The sequence below is a fragment of the Tursiops truncatus genome, chromosome 4 (assembly GCF_011762595.2).
Source record: "Tursiops truncatus isolate mTurTru1 chromosome 4, mTurTru1.mat.Y, whole genome shotgun sequence".
Lineage (NCBI taxonomy): Eukaryota > Metazoa > Chordata > Mammalia > Artiodactyla > Delphinidae > Tursiops > Tursiops truncatus.
Genome location: NC_047037.1, coordinates 135132708 through 135158539, shown reverse-complemented (window position 1 = coordinate 135158539; position 25832 = coordinate 135132708). Strand labels below are relative to the sequence as shown.

The following is a 25832-nucleotide window of genomic DNA, read 5'->3' as shown; positions in this document are numbered from 1 at the left end:
CCTCTGAGGGTCCCCAGGCTCCTGACCTCGTCCCCTAGGACCTGCGGCGGCCTCTTCACCACTTCCTTCACCAGGTGCAGCACCGTGTCAGTCTGCAGGGTGCTCAGCGCACAGATCAGGTCCACGAGGGTCAGCTGGGATGCGCTGGCCACCGGGACGATCTGCCGAGGAAAAAATCATTCCTTTAAGGCTCACAGAGAGAAAACAAGAACAAGAATGAGGCACAGAAAGTACTCTATAATACTTGCTCCTGGAAAAAGAGGTTTGTTTTAATCTTCTAAAGAAATACTTAAATGAAAACTGGGTAATGGACTCTAGTGGTGGGAACGAAGAGTGAGGTTAGCATTTAATCACAGTAACCTAATCAGTATCTGATACAAATAAGGAATAAAGCGTGTAGCTGATGATGGGCAGTCTCTCTGGTATGTTCAAGCTGAGAAAGCATTGTAGAAACAGATACGTTTAATTGGGAGGAAACAGGCTGATATCGAGACAGCCCCCAAAGTATGAGGACAGCAAGAAAAACAGGTAAATCAGGTTCACCCGAGCTGCCTGTGGCAGGCAAGTCCCGGTGAGGGAGGCATGTTGTGATGACAGAAGTCTGTGTAGGGTGGTGACATGCACTTGCAAGTATCAGGTTTCTCGCCCGGAAGCCCCAGCAAGTGCTAAGGTGGGTGGCCTGGGCCACCAGCCTCTCACACCTCCTCAGGGAACAGGGGCCTACGCTGGGCCATGAGATAGTGTCCAGGGGGTGGGGCAGACCCTCTGAGGGAGGTACCAGGTAGGAACCTGCATGGTCGACAGAGGGGACCAAGGAAGAAGTACGTGCTGGTATTGCAGAAGCACGTGAACCAAGCTCCCGGAGGACCTCGTGATGGACCAGTCGGTGGAGAAGGAATGGACAAAATGCACACTGAAGTCTGGGCGCAGGAATGCGATGATTTAAATTTTCTTGACCATCATGAACAAGCATTACTTTAATAAATTAAAAAAGCCGAGTGTAAATTATGGACGTGTCAGTGTAGGTTCAGCAACTGTGACAAGTGTAACCCCCTGACGGGGGCTGCTGGGGGAAGCAGGGCATGCACGTGCGGGGACAGGGGAATATGGGAACTCCCTGTACCTTCCTCTCATTTTGTTGTGAACCTAAAACTGCCTTAAAAAGAGAAAGTCTTTAAAAAGAGTAGTTAAAAAAAAAAAAAAAAAAAAAAGCTATCACGGGCTTCCCTGGTGGCGCAGTGGTTGAGAGTCCACCTGCCAATGCAGGGGACCTGGGTTCGTGCCCCGGTCCGGGAAGATCCCACATGCCGCGGAGGGGCTGGGCCCGTGAGCCATGGCCGCAAAGGGAGAGGCCACAACAGTGAGAGGCCCGCGTACCGCAAAAGAAAAAAAAAAAAAAGAGCTATCAGGTGGTGTTACAACCAGGGAAGGGCCCACAGGGGTCCTCATAGGTAGGATGGTGAACTGTTTCTTAAGCTGGGTGGCAGGTTCATGGCGGTGTTCTTCTTTAAAACGTACATTCTTGTAAGCACACTATTAGACAGTAGATTAAAAAGGTTAAATAGAAGTACAATCTACTCATTACAGAAAGATGTGAAAAGAGAGGTTGGGGGTGGCCTCCACTCCCTACCCACCCGACACCCCGGCTAGTTGTAACTGGCACAGCTAGAGTACATGATGCATTTAAAACGGTGGAACTGGGCTTCCCTGGTGGCACAGTGGTTAAGAATCTGCCTGCCAATGAGGGGGACACGGGTTCGAGCCCTGGTCTGGGAAGATCCCACATGCCGCGGAGCAACTGAGCCCATGTGCCACAACTACTGAGTCTGAGCTCTAGAGCCCGTGAACCACAACTACTGAGCCCACGTGCCACAACTACTGAAGCCCGCGTGCCTAGAGCCTGTGCTCTGCAACATGAGAAGCCACAGCAATGAGAAGCCCACGCAGGGCAACAAAGAGTAGCCCCTGCTCGCCGCAACTAGAGAAAGCCCGCGTGCAGCAACGAAGACCCAAAGCAGCCAAAAATAAAGAAAGAAAAGATTATAAAAAATAAAAGAATAAAAAATAAATAAAACAGTGGAACCACTGCCCCAGTCTCCCGTGTTGGCCTCTGGCGTCACTTTTTTTTTTTTTTTTTTTGTGATACGCGGGCCTCTCACTGTTGTGGCCTCTCCTGTTGCGGAGCACAGGCTCCGGACGCGCAGGCTCAGCGGCCATGGCTCACGGGCCCAGCCGCTCCGCGGCATGTGGGATCTTCCCGGACCAGGACACGAACCCGTGTTCCCTGCATCGGCAGGCGGACCCTCAACCATTGCGCCACCAGGGAAGCCCTGGCGTCACTTTTGATCACACATGACCCTCTGGTATTTTGTCAGAGTAAGTTAGTTCCTGCTTTCATTTCTGGCTTTACCTTTGTCTTACTGTGGCGTTTCACTTTCTTCCTGCCCCACACCGCTGCAACAGCTGCTGTCAGCTGAACTCCAAGATGGGCTGTCAAGGGGTTTAAGAAGTCTAAAATTTTTTGTCGTATGATCTAAAAAATAGAAAAACGAAGAGTTAGAGCAGAGTAGAATCAGGGCTACGGTGGACTGTGCACTTCACCACCAGCACCTGTAAACCCTGGGAGCCAGGGCGGGTCTTTGTCTCAGCATCCCGGGCACCAGGCCGCGGGAGGAGGAACTGGACGAGAGGCACGGCGGGCAGCCCAGGCGGACGGACAGATGGCTAGCGGAGCCGAGCAGGAAGAGACCCTTGGGAGGTGATGAATACCACCTCCAAGCAGCTGTGAGCAGGGCAGGGCTCCAAGGCAGCCACCCAAGGCTTTGCAGATACAGTGAGGAAGGGGGCGGGGGGGGGTACCCAGCAGTGGAGTCGGCACTGTTCCCATCCGGAAAGCCCCTAGCCTCACTTGTCTCAACCAGCCCTGGAAGGGCTAATATGCATCAGGAAGGATGTTTTTCAATTTCCAGAAATATGTACCATTTAACTAACTTTGTTATGTAACCAACTAAAAATAAACTCACAGCACGGCCCCGGACGTCACTCATCACCCTCCCTCCGGCTGCGCCTGGATTTTTCTCCATTCCTGAAACCTCCATGTTCCTTCCTCTATAAATCCTGTGGGTCTCACAGCCGCTAACACCTCCCTACCCAGGCAAATCCTCTCTTCCTGGGTCTCAGCTCAGCCCCTCTGCCTCAGGAAGGCCTCCTCGACCCCCTGACCAGGGGTCACAGCCTGTAAGAGTGCCCCGCATTCTTTGTAGCACTTCTCATCATTATTTTTAAATTGATGGTTAACGTCTGTATCCGCCAGGCAGACAAGGACTTAATTGCTCTATCTTATCCACTGTTGGATAAGCAGGACATGGTACACAGCAGCAGACATGCAAATGTTTGTGGAATGAATGAATTTACCTTGGGCTTCCTCTGTCCCCACTGCCTTAGTTTAGCATCTCCTTAGATACAATTGGCCATGGGATGGAGACGTCCTCTCCCTCCCGCTGCGGTTTCTGCTCCAGAGAAACCACGGGGGCCCCAGCTCAAGGCCTTGGGTCCTTCAGGGAGGGCTTAAGTTAAGTGCTCAATAAATGTTAGCCATCGCCAAAATGAATCCTTCCATCAGCCCAGGAGGTAGGCTACTAATAACAGACTCATTTCACAGAGGAGGAAACCGAGGCTCAGGCTGCGTGCCTGAGGATTTTCTGAACCTTTCTAGAGCTTAATTTTTAGGCTTAAATTAAGCAGTTTCCTGTGACAGCTTGAAATACAGCAGATTTCCCTTGGAGGGTATCTCTGGAACTGCCAGAACATTTTGGAGGCCACCTGTGCAACTGCCTGACTCACTATAGAAAGATCAGAAAACAGAAGTCAGAGGCGGGCTCCATTCCCTACTCACCCTCATCCCGGCATCACTGCTTATCAGATGCACGACTGAGGGCAAAGCACTCACTCTCTCTACACCCCAATGTCCTCATCTGTAATCTGGGAATAATAATAGTACCCAGCTTGCAGGTGAGGACTAAATGGGCCAATAAACGAAGAGTGCTTGGAGGATGCCTGGCTTCGTGTTTCCAACTGAGGAAACTACAGCACAGACAGGTTAATGAACTTGCCCAGGGTCCCACGAAGCACCTGAGCAGGGAGCTGAGTCCAGGTGATCTGGCTCCCCGTGTCCTGATCTGTTCTGCTCAGCCCGGGCCGCCAGATGCCAGCGTAAGCTCCGAGGCCGCACCTGGCACCAGGGGTGCTCAGCTAAATGAGACACAGCCAGATAATTCTGAGCCACCAGACACAGCAACCAGAGACTGAGCTGGGACGCTACCAAGAGAGAGTGAACTGTAACCGAGCGGGATCCTATGGGGGCCTTCCTGGGACAGAACCCTCCCCACCATGTCCTCTGCCGGCCTCTTGTTTGTAGAAAAGCTTTAGCCTCCCAGGCCTCCCCTGAGTCACAAAAGCCTGGCTCAGGAATGAATGATTGCAAGGATGTGAACACATGATGACAAACGTAGCAGTGGGGTGAGGAGAAGTGATAACAATTTAAATGGTAAATCGGCCATATGGCAGTCACAGAATCTTTAGTTCCTCCCTGAAGTACATAGATAAGTGTCTGAGGCATATTCCTGAGTTGTTTTACAGATACTAAAACCCCCACCAAATGGAAGAAGCTAACTGCATGATGACCATAAACAGGTAGCCCCCAGACCCGCTGGAGCCTGAGGATTAATGATGTTAACTCCTGTGACACGGCCCTGTTATCTCCTCATCAACCAATCAGAGAACTGTACATGAGCTGTTCACCCACCCTGCGACTCCCCTCCCTCACCTTACCCTTAAAAACTCTTCCCTGAAACCCATCGGGGGAGTTCAGGTTTTTTTGAGCATCAGCTCCCACACTTCTTGTCTGGCGCCTTAAAATAAACCCCCCACTTTCCTTTAACACGACCTGGTGTCAGTAGATTGCCTTTACTGCGTGCAGGCGAGTGGACCCAAGTTTGGTTCGGTAACAGAACTAGAAATGCTCTGGGTTGTGAGCTTCTGGTTTAATAAAAAACTCAAAGACACCTCAACACTTGTTCAAGGCACCACTGAAAGCAGAATGTAAGAGCTAAGCTGTCTTAGTAGAGATGCTTAACAGAAACAGGTTGAGGACTTTAGGTACCCTACCTGGAACCCTCAGAGACTTTATGTTTGGCTTAAAAAAAAAAGGGGGGGCCAAGGGGAAAGAATAAACTGAAAACTACTCACAAAGCTTTTCTTTCCATGAATAGGAAACTTATTCTAATAAACAAACTGGAGATTTCTACTTCCAACTTACTTCTAATGTGGGTTTCTCTGAGCACATTACGTTTGATTATTTACGTATATAACCCTGTACATTTTTACTTTTTGGTGGGACAATACAAGAAGAGGAAGTCGTAAACACACAAAGGAAGCTCTCTCACTTTGGTGGTTTTAAAGTAAACGGAAGAAGATCCCTTCGTGGCTCCAAGGAGATCCATGGGTCTCTTCTGAGTCTCCTCCTTTCTGAGAACATTCCAGAGAAGGGCCATGGTATTAACAATTCGAGGAAGCTCTTCCAGAATAGCATTCTTGGCATTTTTCAAATTGGTAGAGTCACTCACAGCAGCGGTCTAAAAACGAAAACGAACACGTGAGACTCGCTGCGTCTGCGGTGGCACCGTCTCCCTTTCCACGAGGACAGGGTGCTGGTGGGATAAAGTCTGGGCTGTAGCACTCTCCAGAGCAAGTCCCACGTGTGGTCTGGAAGTAAAACGCCTCCCTGAGCATTTAAACCCATGATTTTCTTTCAAAGAGGGAGACCTGTGCATCTGAGGCTCCTCATTACAAACTCTTCCAACCACTCAACCGAAGCACTAGCTGACTTCTACAATCTGCTCCCAGATAGGGTAGAGCAACCAACAGCTAAAACGTCTTCAAACTCCATAAGGCCAAGTAAAAAGTACCCGGAAAAAAGATGACACTCTATCCCATACTGGTGGAGGGCTGAAGTCGCCCACAGAGAGCGCCAGCAAGAACAAAACCACGTTTGCATTACTTACATACATACATTTGCACGTATATGTGCATACACTTCATTATTTGCATGTGTGTTCATTTGCATTAACGTTTGCGTATAGGTTTGTATGACATACATACATTTCTTCTTTGAAACAGACGTAACCCCAATGAAAACAAAACAATATATGAAAACTGTCTCGAACTCAGGAAAGAAATGATTTACCTTTTTGTTTTGGTTGGGTTGTTCCAAAAGACAAAAATGACTAATGGTTGTTAGACCTTCCAAAAGAGTGAGTGGATAATCCGGAGAAATGTTTTCCCTCTTGGAGGTCATGCTTTGGTGAAGAAACGAGAAACTGGTTTTGAGAATCTTTAAGAATGAGGCCATAAAGGTTTTTAATCGTACACATAAACACGGAAACCACAGAGATATCACGATCTTAAAAAACTGGGGCTCTCATAATGAAATACTGTTACAAAAAGGACAGGCATCATTTGTGCTGTTTTTACATTGATACAGTCGTTTTGGAAAAATGTTTCCAGGTGTTTTAGAATGTCTGTGAAGATCCTCATTTTTCTTTCTGCTTTGCAACACTAATGAAGAGAGACTGACTTGTCCTGTAACACTCATCTAGCCTGGGGAGTCATGTGGAATTGAAACTAAAGGAGCTGAACATTTAGTTCCTGGTTACCCCTTTTGACAATGCTAACTAGGCTTTTGATTAGGTTGAAATTATCCTCCAGTTGGCTTCTAGGGGAAATCAGCCGTCTGTGACTAAAGCTGTCATTAAAGAAACAGTTAACACATCAAAGGGTTCACCGTACCTGATAGAGAGCTTCACCGATTCGCTTTCATACTGCTTGACCAGCTCGTCCAAGTTTTTGCAAATCTGGACGAGGAAGGGGGCCACCGTCCAGCCCAGGGACCTTCCGAAGTATGGCAAGGAGTGCGTGACCAGGCTGACCCAGGCCGGGTGCATGCCATAGCCGTAGGCCGGCTGCAGGCCCCTCACCACGGCGGACACCAGCAGCCCCTGCGAGGTGAGCCGGTGGGGCTGCACATACTGCAGGGAGCTGATGGCCTCCTGGAAGCTCAGGGTCTGCCGCCACTCCCGGGACAGGTCCGCCTGGTGTTCCGCCTCCTCGTGCACCGGCCCCAGGTGGTGCTCCAGGATGATGAGTGCCTGCAGCAGCTTCAGCAGCTCAATCTGCAGGGGGTGCTCGCTCCAGATCTGGTCCTGGCCCAGGTTGATGACATTCTCCTCGAACAGGCTGTCCTCCCGCTGGGCGTGGCCCCGCGCCGCCACGGCCAGTCCATAGCGCTTGTGGCTTGTATACATGGACGCGGACAGCGAGAGCAGTACGAACTCCTGAACCCTGCACCTCTGCAGCAGGCTGTGGATGAACTCCACGTTCTTCCCTTCGGCTGACTTGGCCACCGAGACCAGCTGCGTCATCATTCTGATCAAAACTGCGACGCTCTTGACCTGCACGTCCCGGTTGCCGAGGACGTCTCGGTGGGAGACCTTCAGGTAACAAGGGTAGTAGCTGCGCAGGAAGCTCAGGCACAGGTAGGTGAGGAGCTCGATCAGCAGCGAGTGAGGGCACACATTGGGAGACTGGGTCTGGAGCTTTCCGTAGAAGCTCTGGCCGACGAGGGCCTCCTGGTGGCGAGCCAGGAGGTTGGAGACGAGGTTGAGGTGCGCGGTGGAGCTGGTGTCCATGCTGGTCCGGGACATGGCCTCGATGAACTCTTTGGGGTTGGTCTTGAGCACGGCTTCGAGCACGGAGAAGGCGTACAGCACTCGCCGGGAGTCATAGGGCTGCGGGTAGAGCAGGATGTGCTTAAACAGGGCCTCGATCGCCTCCTGCCTCTCCCGCTGCTGCTTCAGCTGCCGGGCCACGCTCAGGGCCTGCAGCTCCGCGTCGGCCTCCTCGTCGCTGGACAGCGACTCCGAAGCCTGGGTCTTGTCCGAGTCCACGCGCGCCAGGCTCCACTTGACAGTGGACTTGAGGCTGGCTGCCGGCTCTGGGGAGCCCTGGGCTGCCGCGGGGAGGGGCGTGCGGCAGAGCTCGCCGCCGCTCAGCTCCTGGGGCTCGTGGGACGGGGAGGAGAAGGGGGACGTGTGCTCGCTCTCCGTGGGGCTCGTGTCCGCGGACTCGGTGCGCTCGCTGTCGTCCGCGGTGTCGCAGGCCGCCCCGTCCAGCAGGTCCGCGCAGCAGGCAAGGTCTTCCTCGCTGGGCTCGCGGCCTGGCGGGCATACCTCGGGCTCCTTCTCCACCTCGGCCCAGATGGCCTCGCGGTCCACGGTTGGGAACTGGCTCAGGGGCGCTCTCTCTTCGCCACCACCCTCCTGAAGCTCGGGTGCGCCCCACGCCTCTTTGAATGAGGTTCGCTTCCTGTTAAACCAATGACGCCAGTCTTCTGAAAATTACAGAACAACAGACGACTTCAGAACAGGAGGGTCAGTTATGACAAGTCGCTTCTAGAGTGATCTTTGTCTTAAAGCCAGGCAGAAAGATCAATATTAGTAAAATTCTCCTGTGGGAGGAGGGACAAGATAAATTCTTTGCGACAACGTGGATGGACCTGGAGGGTATCATGCTTAGTGAAATGTCGGACAGAAAGTCACAAATACTGTATGTTACCGCTTATACGTGGAGTCTAAAAATTAAAACAAGTGAATGAATGTAACAAAGCAGAAACAGACTCACAGTCACAGAGAACAAACTAGTGGTTACCAGTGGGGGCAGGGTGGCAGGGGGAGACACGGGTAGGGGATTACGAGGCACAAACTCCTGTGTATACAAGAAATAAGCTACCAGGATACACTGTGCAGCACAGGGCATATACCCAATATGTTATAATAACTATAAATGGAGTATAACCTTTAAAAACTGTGAACCACTATCTTGTGCACATGAAACTTACATCGTATTGTAAATCAGCTATACCTCAACCAAAAACATAAAGTGTAAAAACCACAAAATAAAATATAATTCCCCCATGAAACAACAACACTAGAGTCTAGATTACATTACAGATGGAAGGCAGACAAGCAAAGTGAACAGGCCTTTTATAATGTTCAAGAAATTGGATCATTTAGTTACATTGTCATAGGAAATATAAATATCCCGAGTTTAGGGGAAGGGTGATTTAAAAAAAAAAAATGCCTATCATTTTCTCCCGGGAGTTTCCTTTCAAAAAAGGTATCCTACAGAAATGTCAGCAGAAGGTCTTCAAAGCTAAGAGGGTATCACTGAAACGTCTTGAATAAAAACAAACTGGAAAGCAAACAAGACATCCACAGTAAGAGGACTGAAAACACTCATGCCACAGGCATGCAGAGGGCTACTGTTTGGTTTTTTTTTTTTTTTTTTTTTTTTTTTTTTTTTGCGGTACACGGGCCTCTCACTGTTGTGGCCTCTCCCGTTGCGGAGCACAGGCTCCGGACGCGCAGGCTCAGTGGCCATGGCTCACACGCGCAGCCGCTCTGCGGCATGTGGGATCTTCCCAGACCGGGGCACGAACCCGTGTCCCCTGCATCGGCAGGCGGACTCTCAACCACTGCGCCACCAGGGAAGCCCTGTTTGGGTTTTTTAAAGATACTTTTACACGTATGATATGGAGCAATGTGTGGAGTATATTAAGTATTGAAGAAAAAAGACTAAGCTGCAGAATCTAGCTGTACAGAATAAGCCCAGTTAGGGGAGAGTGCCTGTAATATGCAGCTATGAAAAAGTCTGGAATGACAGCTACTGAACCATTAACAGTGAGGCGCTCTATCAGCCGGCATCGCGAGGGACTTTCACTTGTGCTTTTGCTTCCCGACTGAAGATTCCAGTTCTTAAAATAAGCACGCTAGTACCTCTGAGATCAGAAAATACACAACACTTTAAAGTGCTCAGGTCTCTTTAAAAAAAGGAGTGAAAAGCCAGATGTCTTTGGTACTGCCAAACATTTGTAATAGGCAGCTTCCAGCAAATCTATTCCATGAACACTAAGCCAGGTTAGGAAAGGAGGAGGAATAAGATTTTAGAAATAGAGGAGCTGCCTGGTGTGCACAACAGTATTTAAAAAGTAGATTTCTACAGGCTCACAGAGGTAGCATGCAGGGTAAGCAGAACCCTTCTAGTTGTTTCCAGGGAGAGAACGTGGCAGAGAAAACGCATTGTCTCTTACTAGGCAGGTAGCATTAAACGTCAATTAGAGGGGGCAGCAGGGAGTGCCACGAGACTTTTAAAACCCAATGAGCCGTGGAGTGAAAACTTTCTCGTTAAAGCAAAGGAATGCTTAAAATCTAGCTTCTCTTAATGAAGAGCAAACTTTTAAGAAGGTGCTTAGTTTATACTTCTTTGCATTTTACTTTCTTATAATTGTGGAGTAATAAAATGCCTCTTCTTTGAGGAGGCACCTAAAGGAAAACCAGAAGTTACAGTTTTAGGCAAGGAACCCTGTAAGGAAAGGAAACCACCTTAGGAATCTTTGCTTATTTAGGTGTTAGGCTGCTTTTCTCTGTAAGATAAGACTGGGACAAACACTGAATATTTACAACCCCGTGGTCTAAACAAACTAATCAAAGCTTGTAAAACCGTCACTTAGAAAACTGCAGGAAGTCATAAAACACACCTATTGTGGGAAGCAATGTTAGATCATAAACTGCTCTAGGTGTTAGTCACTGAAATTTAATGAACTCCTCGGTTTTATTTTAGCCTTTCTTTTCTTCTTCTTACCCATACTCTTTTAAATTTATGTTAAAGATGCCTCTGAAAGTTCTCAGAACCCAAAGGTCTATTTCTTCTGCATGTCTGATTATATGTTCACAGCTGGAAAGAGCCTTGGAGAGCAGACAGAAAAGAAACCACTTACCTTGTTCTTGACAGTTCTGGAGCAGAAGTAATTTTTATAAAGTACAACTGAGTAGGTCACATGCAAATTTCAACATTCTTGATCATTCATACCTAGAGGCAACCTCAACTCTCCCGTCCCAGGTCTGAGAAGTGCTAGCCTAGCCCACCCACACTGGGCTTCACGCCAGACCTCAGACTTCTTTCATGAGTGAAGGGTTGGCCTTGGAGACCCTTGGATGGATGGTCTGTTTTTCTCTCCTCTTACCTTAGATGCACTTGAATTGCTTTCTCTAGCAAAAGAACCAAGAACCAGCTATATTTATTGGAACATGGGTTACTAACATTTTCCTTTTTAATATAAAAAAATCATGTTTTTCAGTGAACACAACAAACCCACCACCTAGCATTTCTAAGTGCTGGTTCATCTGATTCTTAAATTTTAAAAGTCCCCGCAAAGTACCTTCATACCTTCTGAATGTGGCAAAACCACCAGGGAGGTCTAAGTGCCTCGCTGCTGCACCAGGCAGCTGGGGTCCACCCCTTCCTGCCCCAGGGACAGAGAGCTGGCCTGACGGCGTGCTCACCCGTTGAGCTCTGCTGCTTGAGGCAGTGAATGGAGGCCCTCTGGGTTTTGGGCTCAAGCAGGAGTAGCAGCACGGGCTCCAGGATGCGGGCCACGTCGCCGAGGGAGAGCGCCCGCACCAGCCAGCCCTGGGCGGTGGCCCCAATGGCGCCGTCTGTGCAGGCCAGGCTGTCCAGCACGACGAACAGGGACCTGTGGGGGGATGCGAACCGTCAGGGCGGCTGGGACGCCCTCAGGGAGCTTCACCTGGCCTGGGCTTCCCGACCCAGGCAGACGAGGACCAGGGACGTTACCCCTGCTCTCAGCTAGAGTCTCTGGTGGCGGGGGTGGGGTGGGGAGCTTTTAAAATCCCGATGCCCAGGCCTCATCCCACATGGAGGGGGGAGGAGGTACCAGAATCAGCTGGCATCTCTCTAAGGCTGTGTGTCTGACCCCCGCATCTAGAGCTCCGGAAATAAGGTGGGGGATTTTCAAAAACCAACGCAGAACAGAATGCGCGTACGATACAGTTCACGTCTTCAGCATGTGGTTGAGGACATCGCAGGCGCGCACGCCCAGCGTGGCTGCCACCTGAGTCAAGATCTAGCCCATCTTCGTCTCCCTACCAAGCCCCTGGGGGGCACGTTCTACCAGCTCCTCAGGTGAGTCTGAGGCACGTGGGGCTTTCTCCTCCCTCCAAGGCCAAATTAAGCAAACTCCTCCCAGGTATTCACACCCGTCTGGCCGGAATTCACTTAGGGGATCACAGGAATCGTTCGCTCTGCATCAAGAACATGGGGTCAGGTTTTCCACTGCACACATCTCTCTCTCCCCAGCCCGACACACTGACCCGGCACCTCTGCAAAGTGTCCCCTTGCTTTTAAGGGTAAGTTATAAAAAAGTCCCCCTCACCTGTCAAAGGAGCGATTGTGAGATGTCACTCGACTGCCTTGGATCTCTCTCGTCAGGTGCCAGATGACGGAAAATCGAAACAGAGCTTCCAGTCTCGTTCCCTTGAATAGCAAAGAAACGGGAGTGAGGAACCTGTTTTCTTAGCAGAACACTGTTCTCCGTGGCAGCAAACCCCATTTAAATAACAAACAAGAGCTCAGCAGAAAGGCAGCAACCCAGGCAGAGATGCTGGAGTCGCATCAGTGCCTGGTGTCCGATGGTGCCTGGAGCAGGGAGGACCCGGGTCCTTGCCTTCCTTGCTCCCACTAACACAGGTGTGCTTTCCGGGGAGTGCGTATTCCAGACTCAGCGTCAGCCCGAGTCTGGGGTCACACCTAGGCCTGTGGCTGAAGGAAAACACAGAGCACAGCCTTCTCATGGCCTTTGGCAGTGCCAGGCTGAATGGCTTAGAGAACAGGACACGACAGCAAAGCAGAGCCAGGGCTTCCAAGGCAACACATTCTCTATGACTGCCTACTTCACTGAGAACTCTAGAAGCCCTGCAGGCATCATGGGAGCCTGGGCAGATTTCCCTGGTGAGCCTTAATATGACACAGGGGATAGCTCGTGCTTCTGGAGGCCTTCCAGTCCTGAAATTATTAATGTATTAAAATGTTACTAATGTGGACTTCCCTGGTGGCGCAGTGGTTAAGAATCCGCCTGCCAGTGCAGGGGACAGGGGTTCGAGTCCTGGTCTGGGAAGATCCCACATGCCGCAGAGCAACTAAGCACATGCACCACAGCTACTGAGCCTGCGCTCTAGAGCCCACATGCCACAACTACTGAGCCCGCATGCCTAGAGCCCGTGCTCTGCAACAAGAGAAGCCACCGCGGTGAGAGGCCCATGTACCAGGGCGAGGAGTGGTCCCTGCTCGCCGCAACTAGAGAAAGACTGCACGCAGCAGTGAAGACCCAACACAGGCAAAAAAAAAAAAAAAATGTTACTAGTGCCACAGGCCTGCCCGTTCATCAGGATGTCCACTGAGCTCCAGAAAGACTCCGGCCGGATATAGGTAAGTCTGTCTGGGCTCACGGTGTCAGGACCGATGTCAGAGGGAGGTTGCCGGCTGCAAAGACTCACCTTGTCAGGGTCCAGGAGGGCACGACAGATGATGTCCTCGCAGATGTGGGCTGTCGGGGCCAGGCAGTGCAGGCGGTAGAACAACTCTACACACGTGACGTGATGCTCCTGGGTCTCCTTGTTCAGCTGATTCCAAAGCACATGAGCCACCCTCTGGACGGAGGGGGAGACAGTGTGAACACAGGCGGCTCCCGCCCATTTCCTCCTTGTGGCAGCCCAGTCCCGGCCCCCAGGTACTGGCTTCTGCCTACATTTGCTATGGGAGGATCCTCAATACACAGAGAACCACCACCACCAAGCAGAACAAAGCGAAGCAAACCCAAACCACGTTACAGACCCCTCAGGAGTCATCGGGCAAGGGCAACATTACAGGTTAAACTTGGATGTCTGAGACTAGCTCAGAACACTGCAGCTCTTGCCCAGACCTTCACTTGCAGAGGGGAATCATCTGGAAGCAAGAACCTATCAGCTGAGGCATCCTTTCAACAAGCGTACACCAAGGCTCCCTACACGCCAGCACTGGGGTTCCAGAGACGCACCCTCTAGGAAGTTCGGTGGATTTGCGGTGGTCGCTATCCTGAGATAGACACCGTAGGACCTTACCACCTAGGGTTGGCTCAAACTGGCGTTCAGCTTTCATTCCCCAAACTTGTTTGTTCCCAATTCTGTGCACAACGCTGTGGCAGATGCCCTGGCTCACCTTCAGGGCACAAATTGTATCCCAAATAGAGTCCTTCATCTCCCCAGCCCTGAACTCAGCGCTTTAAACGTATGAGGTCTGCAAGCGGCTGCAGCCCCTCCCCAAGCCCCAGGGAGCGCGGCGGGTGCCTGACCCAACCACAGTGAGACTCAAAAGGACGGCTGGTGGCCCCTTCCGGGAGCGGAATTTCTGAAGGCATTCTTCCAGGTCATGGAAAAAGATGATGTCTCACAGATTATAACTTTTTATAATGTACATCTTACATCAGAGAACTTCTTTTGGCTCATTTATTTCTCTTGAACAAAACTGTCTTCTCTGCACAGATCAAATTAACCACTGACTGGTTTGAGCCACTAACCATTATTTATTTTTTTATCTAAGGGACCATGATTTCCAATTAACAAGTTACATGTAAACTTCTGATACAAAACTTTTGACTAAAAGTCCCCTTGCTTGCAGTTCCTACGGCAAATTTATGAGTAAGATGCTCCACCTGGAAGGTTTAAAGTTTTTTTTGGAGGGTTTCTGAGACTTGATACTGATCACAAAAACACACCTGCTCCTTCATCTGTCTTAGCCTTCTCAATCCCTATGTTCTGGACGTTTTATTAGTGGCTGGCAATCTGCCTTACAACCTAGAAAGGGCAGGGTACTCTTGGGATATCTGACCTTATCCTCATTTGCACTGTGTGCAGAAGGAAAGCTGGCAGGTGAGCCATTCCATGGGAATGAGAAAAAGGCTAGAGGATGTGGAACCAGCCCAACACCTGGAATCCAAGAACCAGGGGCACATCCTGGCTACTTGTGCAGGTTGCATTACCACTTCTAATTCCAGCATCTCAATGTGGGCAGGTACCAGCCACACCCAGCTCTTGACAACCTGATAATATATAACCGTATGTTCCGGTGCTTGGCAAGTAGTAGATACTCAGGTATGTACCAAATCTGAGTCAAAATAAAAATCCAGGCTTTGGAAAGAACTCATAAAAGTATACTTCACACCAAACAAGAGGCTCTTCCTGTGCAATAGTATTCAGAGAATTTGCCCAGCGGGAGAGGCAAGCCATAAAACAGAGAGTTGCATAGCTCTCTATAAGGGAAATGAGTCTATTTGGAACAGAGCACAGGTATATGTTCAAGTCTAGGAGTGCTTTCAAAAACAACAGAGATTTGGGCGGTAAGCAATTAAGAGGAGGCTGGTAGCTCCACCACAGCAACAAGCTAAACCACAGGCCTGCTCATTTACCAGAAATAACCAGGGAAACAGAGAGCTAGGAAAAATCCTCCTGTGTCAAAACAAATCTCAAAGACTGGCCTCAAAAAACTACCTGAGAGAGGGGTGTAAATTTCATTGGCTCAGACTGTGGAGTAATTTATGCCCCAAGGCATTGTTGAAAACAATAGAGCAATCAGCCAGTGATTAGTGGAGCTTAACATCTGGGTGTGATACCAACAGAGCTTAACAGAGACCGGACAGTCAATGAGAATAGAAAGCAGACGGTCAAGGAGAATCTTGCTAAGATCACTATCATCTCAGACTGGCTACACATTCCTAAGGCTGAACCCTCCAAGGAGCAGCGCCAAAGGCCTCACACTGCAGGGGAAACAGACATCACTACAACAGTCAAGTCACTAAACAAACAAGAGACAACAAGTCACAGGTGGGGTGGGAGGGAGGTCCCAGAGTACAACTTTACAACAATATATTACCTAAAATGTCCAGTCTTCAATAAAGACTATAAGACATGCAAAGATACAAGGAAACGTGGCCCATACGTTTGGAAGAGGAATAGAGCTATTCAAGAGGGATGTTTCTATATCTCACTGGAATTTAGTATGAATGTGAAGTTAATTCTGATAAGATGTATTGGTAAACCTTAGAGTAACCACTAAAAAAAAATAACTCCCAAAATATATTGAAAAAGTCATCAAGGAAATTAAAATATTACACTGGAAAATATTCACTTAATGAAAAAGAAAGTAGTAAAAGGGAGGTAGGTGGAAAAAAGATATGACATGTAGAAAACAAGGAATATAATAAAAACCATTGAAATGTGTGCTTTAAATGAATGAATTATACGTAAATGATGCTGTTTTTTCTTTTTTTTTTTAAAAAAGGAAACAAAGCTGAGACGTGGCCTCAATTACATGACTTGCTTGATAGAGCTCATCTCCAATAGGTGAAAAGCCAGCCCATTTCGAAAGCCTTTCAGAGGACGGGCTGTCAAGACCTGAAAGGACAGTTTAATTCCAGTACCTCATCCCCACATACAACACCTAAAATGTCTCTTCCTTAGCATCTCCGAATTTGCAGGGCATCTGCTGTCCTGACCACCTGCAGGGGAAATGTGTTCCATCTACAGGCTCCAGTGAGCAGGCTGGTCCCTGTCTATACCACACGACCACTTCCCCCTGGCCTGCGTCACAGCTGTGGTCGACTGGATGGCAGAAGGCACCTGACCCAAGGGTGCCCCGCTAACTGCCTATTTAATAGCCTTGACCAGTTAGTTCAGAATTGTTAGAAAGTGATACAACTGTCATTAGCTATGAGAATCAAGCCTGAGGGTCCTGAGGCAGACTGAAGGTCAAGTGGCAACCAAGTTAGGTCCTGGTTGGCAGGAGATGTGCAGAGCAAGCAGCCTCGGGACCTGACAGCTTCCCAGGTGAGACCCCGTGAGACCCAGCTGCATTCCACTCCCGCCCTTGGACTTCCATGGGCTCCCCTACCTTTATAATAAACCTCACTTTTATTTTCATGAGCTAGCTGGATCTTTCAGCTTCTTGCAATTAAATGAGCCCTATACTACCTTATTTTCTTACTCTGTCCCCCCAAAAGATGGACAACACCTGCTCACCATCTTCAGCAACAATCATTCTTACACTGACACGAACTAAGTTTTCCTTGAGGCTAAATAACCTCAAAGCCTCTAACCTCACAAATTAGGACAGAGTCTCTTTTTCTGTATATTTAGATAACTTAGGAATCCTGCCAGACGGAGTCTGGTCAGCCTAAAACTGAACGCAAATATTACTGAACACTTGCTGCGGGGACAGAAACTGTGCCAGGAGCCTGGGTTAGAGAGATGGGCAAGGCAGGCAAGGTCTCCAGCCACCCTCACCGGCTGCCACCCAAGGCACCATATTCTTTGTCACCACCACTACAACTTGTGGGACAACTTCAAATAAAGAGTCTGGGAAAAGCGTCCCAGGGTCCCAGCTACCCTCCTCTGGATGGGAAATACCTGATAGAAGTCTGTTTTCTCTGCGATGACTTTCAATATTCCTGGAGCAATGGGAGGAACTGTCACCATCTGCAGCTTGCTGAAAAATGGGTTGTGTCCGGAGCCTTTATAGCGTTTCACTTTGTCTTCAATGACAAGTGCTAGGGACAGGGAGTGGTTTATCACTTCGAGCAGGGTGGAGATGGCCACATCCCGGAGGTAGCCGTCAGTCACACAGCAGCAAATGGTCATCAGGGATTTCAGCCAAGACGGAAAACTGGAATCGCCAGCTCCTGGAAGGAAGCCAACCAGAGAGGACAGAGAGAGACAGACAAAACCTCATGAAACTTGCTCACCAACCTGAGAGCCAGTCTCCAAGGCGTTTAGATCCGGGAAGTCACCTGGACAGCAGCGTGATAACCTTCTGGTGGTGACAGGATACGCTGTGCCCATTCAGGGCCAGAGGACAAATGAGACCAAGTCTGGTTTCATGCGCTTGTCAGATTATTCAAATTCTGCAAAGGTCGGTCTCAGGGTTTTGAAATGATTCAAAATGTTTGTTTTCATGTCATTAAAAATTTTTTTAAATATAGTAAAATTTGAGTTAAAAACTTTTTTTTTTTGAAATTTACAGAGTCAAAATCACATTTTTTTGGTGCAGAGTTCAAAATGTGTTTTCAAAGCCCTCTTGGTGGTAGGGCACATGCCATTAGCTTTAAAAGAGGCCGAAAATATACTGAAGCTATCAATTCTAAATGCATTTCTTCCAAGTATACTGTCATTTGCAGTTCATGAGCCAGAGACAAACTGCATGGGACGTTTAAGGTAATGACAAGCGGAGAAATCTTCACCCTCTGCTCCCACCAACTTAATCACTCTTTCTTCTTTTCCACTTTTTCCTCCATCCCTTTTTCCTTTCAAGTGTTCACTGCCTGCAATGGACCCAGCTGTGTCTGCCCAACATTCCCACGTTGAAGCCCTCACTCCCAATGTGATGGTATTTGGAGGCGGGGCTTAGGGGAGGTGATTAGGTCTAGATGAGGTCCTGAGTGTGCGGCCTTCAGGATGGGACTGGTGCCCTTCTAAGAAGAGACAACAGAGAGAGCCCCCTACCGCTGCCCCCCCAGCCATGACGTGAACATACGGTGAGAAGGTGGCAGTCTATAACCAAGGGGAGAGCTCTCACCAGAAACTGACTATGCTGGCACCCTGATCTCAAACTTCTAGACCCAGAGCTGTGAGAAAATAAATTGCTTTTGTTTAAGCCCCCCAGCCTACGGCAGTTTGTTACGGCAGCCCAAGCTAAGACACTGCCTGTTATGGGTTGAACTGTGTCCTCGTAAAAATTCTTATGTTGAAGTCCTAACCCCTTAGAATGGGACCCTATTGGGAAATAGGTCATGCAGATGTCATTAATTAAAATGAGGTCATGGGGAGTTCCCTGGTGGTCCAGTGGTTAGGACTTGGAGCTTTCACTGCTGTGGGCCCAGGTTCGATCCCTGGCCAGGGAAGAGACAAGATCCCGCAGCTGCGTGGCCAAATAAATAAATATTGGATAAACTAAAATGAGCAGAGTGGGCCCCAAACCTAATATAACAGGTGCCTTATAGAAGAGAAATTTGAACACAGACATATACACAGGAAGAACACCATGGAAAGATCAGAGTTGGGCTGCCACAAGCCCAGGAACTACCAGAGGCTAAAAGAGGCTTGAACACATCCTTCCCCAGCACCTTCCGAGGGAGCGTGGGCTTGCCAACACGTGGACCTCAGACTCTGGCCTCCAGACCCATGAGACAATCCATTTCTATTGTTTAAGCCACTTAGTTTGTGATACTTTGTTATGGCAGCCGTAGCAAACTAGTATGTAAAGCTTTAAGAGCAGGTCTCACGAAAGAGTCTAGTTACTGACTACCATAGCACCTTTAATGTGCCAGGCTTTGTTTTTCTTTTTTCTGTGGCGACACCCCGTAGCATGTGGGATCTTGGTTCCCCAACCAGGGATGGAACCCGTGCCCCCCGCAGCGGGAGCGCGGAGTCTTAACCACTGGACTGCCGGGCAAGTCCCAGTCCCAGACCTTTTGACGGGCTTTGCTAGACACCCCTAGTTTAAAAATACAGACCCCGGGGCTTCCCTGGTGGCGCAGTGGTTGAGAGTCCGCCTGCCGATGCAGGGGACACGGGTTCGTGCCCCAGTCTGGGAAGATCCCACGTGCCACAGAGCGGCTGGGCCCGTGAGCCATGGCCGCTGAGCCTGCACGTCCGAAGCCTGTGCTCTGCAACGGGAGAGGCCACAGCAGTGAAAGGCCCGCATACCGTAAAAAAAAAAAAAAAAAAAAAAAAATACAGACCCCGCCTCATCAATTTCCCATCTGGTGAGACAAATCCAAACCACACAGCCTAACTACAAAACCAGGAAGGAAACAAACGTGGCACACGTTCCTTCTCGGCCGCTGTGATTTTAGCTCGTCTCTAAACCTCCACTGCCCGAGTCCCAAGGCTCCTCCACGGGACCCTAGCCGGGCCGCCCTCTTACCCGGCAGCTGGAAGAGCGCGTCGCAGAGCTGCTCGGTCTCCTCCTGGGACAGGTACACGGGGAAGGTGGCGCAGTCCAGCAGCAGGTGGCAGGCCGCGGCGAAGGCCTCCCTGCAGCCCTCCCTCGGGCTCCCCGGGTCAAGGACCACCTGGTCCACGGCCCACTCCTCCTCCCCCTTGCGGCCAGGGCTGCTGGGCAGGGGCGAGGGTGTCTCCAAGCTCTTTGTCTTGAATGGAGACCCTCGCACCGTGAACAGGTCCGAGAGCATCTGCCTGAACTGGGGCCCGCCGAGGGGCTTGGCCTCCCACGAGCTCTTCCTCCCCGAGTCGCTGCCCGCCGTGCCCCGCACCCCACCCTCCTCCCTCGGGCCTGTGGGCTCTGCCAACTTGGTTTCTTCTCCGGATGCCATCAGCTGTGCTCCAAAAATGTTCTTGTGGGCAAAGTTGGCAATTAGCTCCTGGAGGCAAAGAAACGTCCTCTGCATGCTGCCGCCCTTCTTCCAGACGTCGTCTTTGTCTGGAGAAACCCTGGGAACCCTCAGGTGCTCAGAGAGCTCTGGCGACGAAGCACTGAGGCCGATGCCACTGTCTTCAGATTTAAGCGGAGGAAATGGAGCGTCTTCATCACCAGGAAGCACTGCGTTTGTACCTAAAATTACTTCACCGTTTTCACCTTTGACTGGACTCTGCAAAAAATGGAAGTTTGTACCGTGTATCTCGAAAGACCAAGGGATTCAAACATCAACTGAATCAGGCTACGAACGCATCCTCCCTGCTTTTCAAAATCACAGTTCTCTGCCCCGAGAGGATCCCTGTGTACACGTGTATAATACAATGGAGAGGGCACGCAGGGGGCAAGAGAAAGGCGGCCGGCCCAGCGAGGCGGCTGGCCAAGCCCTGTGCTCTTTGGGTGGGCTGGCTTTGAGCCCACTTTATTTATTTAGGCCCTTCAGGGTCCAACAGGGTTATTTAAAAACAGCTTCTGCCAGATGTAAAAATATGAATGAGGAAACTGGGCTGAGTGTAAAATAAAGGCACAAAGGAATGAAACAAGGGGAGACAGCTAGAACAAAGTGTTTACCCCCGTACATGTTTCACACACACACATATATATGCGGATATATATTCTGTGGCTTTTCCAAAAGGATGACACTTCAACCTTTAATGAATCAACCTCTCATACTGTTACTCAGCTCATACGGCATTAAACTGAAAACTTTTCAGCATTTGACCCACTGTGCTCTTTGGGGAAGACTGAGACAGTATCACGCAATTTTAGAAACACAGTGTTATTTATATTTGTACACTACACATGCTTAAACTTTATATCTTACAACCTTTTTAGGATATTTTTTTCCAACAGCTGTAACAGCTAGGAAAAAAGAAGAAAAAAAAAAGACTAACTTAGAGAATGAAGCAACAGTCTGTAATTAATTTGCAAACTGAGATGCAAGCCCCATGGGGCAGGCATCTGCCCCCAGCACTAACCAACACACACAGCTGTCTTTCAGGAATGCTTCGCTTTTTTAGTCTGTTTGCACACCTGTCTGCCATTGCACCGAATGGATTTCAAGGGCAGAATTTTCAAATCCCTAAACAAAGTAGAAAATCAAAATAATTCAAAGACCATGGGCCGGGGCTTCCCTGGTGGCGCAGTGGTTGAGAGTCTGCCTGCCAATGCAGGGGATGCAGGTTCGTGCCCCGGTCCGGGAGGATCCCTCATGCCGCGGAGCGGCTGGGCCCGTAAGCCACGGCCGCTGAGCCTGCGCGTCCGGAGCCTGTGCTCTGCAGTGGGAGAGGCCGCAGCAGTGAGAGGCCCACATACCACAAGAAAAAAAAAAAAAAAAAAGACCATGGGCCTCTGACTGCTTGTGGAACCATAACTCTTACAGTCTTTTTGGAGGACAATTTGGTAGCATCTTTCTAAGGTAAGAAATGGGTTTGACTGCAACCCATTTCTATAAACTGATCCCTCAGAAACACTTGCAGCCCTGAGAACAGGTTGTGCGAAGATGCTGACTGCAGCACTGTAACAGTGAAAAACTAGAAATAACCAAAATAACCTCGATAGGGAAGAGGTGAAGAAATTTACAGCCATACCATAGACTCTCATTCAGAAATGAGAAAAGAGTAAGATACCTCTGTGAACACAGATATGGAAAGATGTCCTCCAAATAGTGTTTGGATGAAAACCAAAGTGGATCAGAGAATAATGTATGTTATGGGTTGAACTGCGTTCCCTAAAAAGATGTTGAACTCCTAACCTCCAGCATCTGTGAACGCGACCTTATTTGGAAATAGGGTTCTTGCAGATGATTAAGTAAGTGAGGTCATCAGGGTGGGTCCTAATCCAATATGACTAGTGTCCTTATAAAAAGGTGAAATTTGGACACACACATATACGCACAGGGAAGATGCCGTGTGAAGAGGAAGGCTGTGATTGGGGAGGTGCGTCCATAAGCCCAGGAACACCAAAGATCACTAGTGAAACACCAGAAGACAGGCAAGATGCATGGAATGGAGTTTCCCTCACAGCCGCACAAGGAACCACCCTGCTCACACCTTCATCTCGGACATCTGGCCTCCAGAACTGTGAGACAATAACTTTGTTATTTTGTCACCCAGTGTGGCACTTTGTTACGGCAGCCCCAGGGACTACTCTCTCACTTATATTAAAAAAAAACACAGGGCTTCCCTGGTGGCGCAGTGGTTGAGAGTCCGCCTGCTGATGCAGGGGACATGGGTTCGTGGCCCAGTCCGGGAAGATCCCACATGCTGCGGAGCGGCTGGGCCCGTGAGCCATGGCCGCTGAGCCTGCGCATCTGGAGCCTGTGCTCCGCAACGGGAGAGGCCACAACAGTGAGAGGCCCGAGTACCACAAAAAAACCCAAAAATACAAAATTACATGTATACAAACATACACACAGAAAGGTCTGGACGGTGAGCTGTGTCTAACCATTAGCTTACTGATGGGCTTCAGCAGGAAGTAGCAGGGCAGAGGGTGAAACGACCAGGGGTTGCTCCTACACTAAAAGTTTTTATGAAGTGTGTGAGGATTTTAGGTGCGTGTTTTAGATATTACTGATATATCTTCTAGTCTTTACCCCTACGCGGGAAGGTACAAGGTTCCTTCAGCCCAGAGTACCACTTCAGCTCCTCCCAGCACGTACCAAGCTTCCACTTGCAGGCTCCGTGTCCAGGTAGGAAGGCGGCATCTGGACCTTGCTGAGCACTTTGAAACATGTCTTCAAGGTGTGCGTGAGTTCAGGTAAGCTTAGCGCTTCCATTTCCTTGGCCAGAGACTGCACCAGGCAGCCAAGCACCTGAGGGAGGTACTGGGTTTGCACCTCAGAGTAAAGTTCCTGTGAAACAGAGACACGGGTTTAATGTGTAACCAGTAGAAAATTCAAATTTTTTTTACAGCATAAGTTTGTTTCACATTAATTCCCAAATCAGAAAACAAAATAATATTTCTTTTTGATCTAAATAAATCAGTGGACATTCTTCCTCTCCTTTCAGGTGGCTTTCCTCTTTCTAGCAGAAAATAGTCGCCACATTTATTTCTATATTAAAGAAATCAATTTCTTTTGAGAAAATTAGCCAAGGCTGTGACTTTAACTAAGAAATGCATTTACTCTCTGGGACTTCCCTGGCAAGCCAGTGGTTAAGACTCTGTGCTTCCACCGCAGGGGGCACAGGTTCCATCCCTGGTCAGGGAACGAAGATCCCGCGTGCCGCGCAACGCGGCCAAATAAATAAATAAAAATTTTAAAAAAGGACATACGTTAACTCTCACTCTTAAATAACTGTTGTTATTTAGGATGGATGACACTCAGCTCATCATCTGCTTTCCATAACTTCAGCTCAGCCCACTTACAACTGGCTCAAAAGTTATAACCCCTTTATATTAAAAGGACCTAAAAGAGACAACATCCAGCTACATCTTCCATGCTGAAACACACATTAACACAGTGCTATATATTTAGGTAAAACTACTTCTTCAGTAAGTTTAGGTTCATAAAAAGGCCAACAACACTAATCAGAATGTAAGTAACAGCCAGCACTGGGCCATCTCCTTAGAGCAAAGGACCTACCAGGGGGATCACGTCCAGGAGGAACACAAGGAGGGTGCAGAGCTCCGAGACTGTCGGGGGGGCGCCGACGCATCTCCCGGCAGCGTGACTCTGCTTTGCGGGTCTGCGTGAGTCGCAGGAAAGAAAAACAACTCTCTTATAATAATTTCAAGCGTTTCCTATGATTTCCAATAAAGTTGCTTTATTCTATTTCAACCATAATGAAAGACAGCTTCTGCAGTTCTAATAATGAAGCTTTGGTGCCAAAAACTATCTAACATAGACAAGTGTCAATAAGTCTTGAATCTGCTTATCTCCAAAACAGGTTCACTCTGACTTGAACTTCATCAGACCAGGTGAGGGTGGTCCATACCCACGTGGGATTCCCTACCCAGCAGATCTGGAGCTACCAACAGCAACAATTCCAGGCCCCCAGCCCCAAACCAAAGGCATGTTCCCGGGGAAAGGGCCTGGTGACAGAATGCAGGACAGCTGTTCAATTTGCTGTCAGAGCAACCAGAGACAGCTCCCTGCATGTCACCAGGAGCTCATCCCCACGAGCTGCTTAGAATTTCTCAGCTCCCACAGAGAAGTGTAACTCCACTGGGCTTATCTTATTCTCAAGCTCAACACTTCCTTTTCAAGAAGTAGGCAACTGGATACGTAAGTTACAAAGTCAATATACTAGTTCCCAAAACAGTAATTTTGGATTCGTCTAGCTATCACAGTACGATTCAACCTGAGTTAATTTTCTTCATTGTAAATTATCGCTTAGTTATCTTGGCATTTATCTTGGTAAGGGACTGAAGAACTGTAACCACTACATCTGGGAGATTCTGCTGCTGGGTGCCTACTCTAAAGAGACCCATGCATCTGTGTGTAAAGAGACAGGACCAACACGGTCACCAGAGTACTATTTGCAACAATGAAAAGACTGAAACTGGTTTATTCACACACTGGACTACTATACCTAAGATGAATGAACTACGTGTATATAAATTTCCAAAGGGCTGTGGACCATACCCCACCCCCCAAAACAACACATTGCAAGAAGTTATATACAACTTGATAGTATTTATATAAAATTTGAACAGACAAAACAGACTATATCATTTCTGGGTACACATGTTATAAAAACACAGGTATCACAGGACAGACATGAACTTCAGAACAGTGATGAAAGCTGGGATGAAAGGAGGGAAAAGTGCTGGGAAGGTGGGGAGTTAGCTCTATCTGGGTAGCAACATTTTATTCCTTTAATAAAAAAGATGTGAAAAACAATGATCAAGTGTGGTCTATAATTTCAGCAATGGGTGCATGAGTGTCTGACGTCATTTCCCATCCTTTCTTACATTGGAATGTTTCATAGTTAATTTTTTTTTTTTTTTAAAGAAAGCACTCCTCGTAACTCTGAAATGGAACTAAGCTGACCAAAATACACTCTAGCCTCAGTATAACATGGCCTTGCTGTCCGCCGTGGATCCGATTACAATTAATTTACTCATCACAGGTTTGAACACCTGCTGGGGCCTGGCACCAGACGAGGCAAAGGGCATGGCAGGAGCAGCTGGGACGTCGGGCACGCCTGGTTCTAATCTCAGCTGCTGCCAATCTGCTGTGCAATGTCACACAAGGTACTTCACACCTCTGAGCTCCTCTTTCTTATATGATGGATGGCCCTGCTTCTCCTGGGGGTGTCCAGGGGATGGCCCGCGGCAAACGTTAGTAAGTTATGCTTTGATTACAGTTGCAGGTACTGAAGACACTGTGAGAACACAGAGCAGTCCAAAGGACGTGACAAGAATGAAGTTTCACAGCATGACTCACAGGACAAAAT

General features: G+C 48.8%; 1 protein-coding gene across 6 annotated transcripts in view; it reads right to left on the bottom strand.

The window, feature by feature from the left end:
• The window catches only part of DOP1B (DOP1 leucine zipper like protein B), a 107015-nt gene that overhangs the window by 31536 nt on the left and 49647 nt on the right, over positions 1-25832 (bottom strand). For all 6 annotated transcript variants that reach the window (XR_004526447.2, XM_033856043.2, XM_033856044.2 and 3 more), the window contains 12 exons: positions 24017-24119; positions 23093-23284; positions 19924-20608; positions 17409-17680; positions 13467-13619; positions 12347-12447; positions 11457-11647; positions 6847-8446; positions 6245-6356; positions 5445-5633; positions 2411-2533; positions 27-161 (listed from right to left, as the gene is read on the bottom strand). Coding sequence is in view for 5 of the 6 variants with exons in the window: in XM_033856043.2 (XP_033711934.1) it covers positions 27-161; positions 2411-2533; positions 5445-5633; positions 6245-6356; positions 6847-8446; positions 11457-11647; positions 12347-12447; positions 13467-13619; positions 17409-17680; positions 19924-20608; positions 23093-23284; positions 24017-24119 (3856 nt within the window). In the remaining variant the exon portion in view is untranslated. The remainder of the gene's footprint in view (positions 1-26; positions 162-2410; positions 2534-5444; positions 5634-6244; positions 6357-6846; positions 8447-11456; positions 11648-12346; positions 12448-13466; positions 13620-17408; positions 17681-19923; positions 20609-23092; positions 23285-24016; positions 24120-25832) is intronic.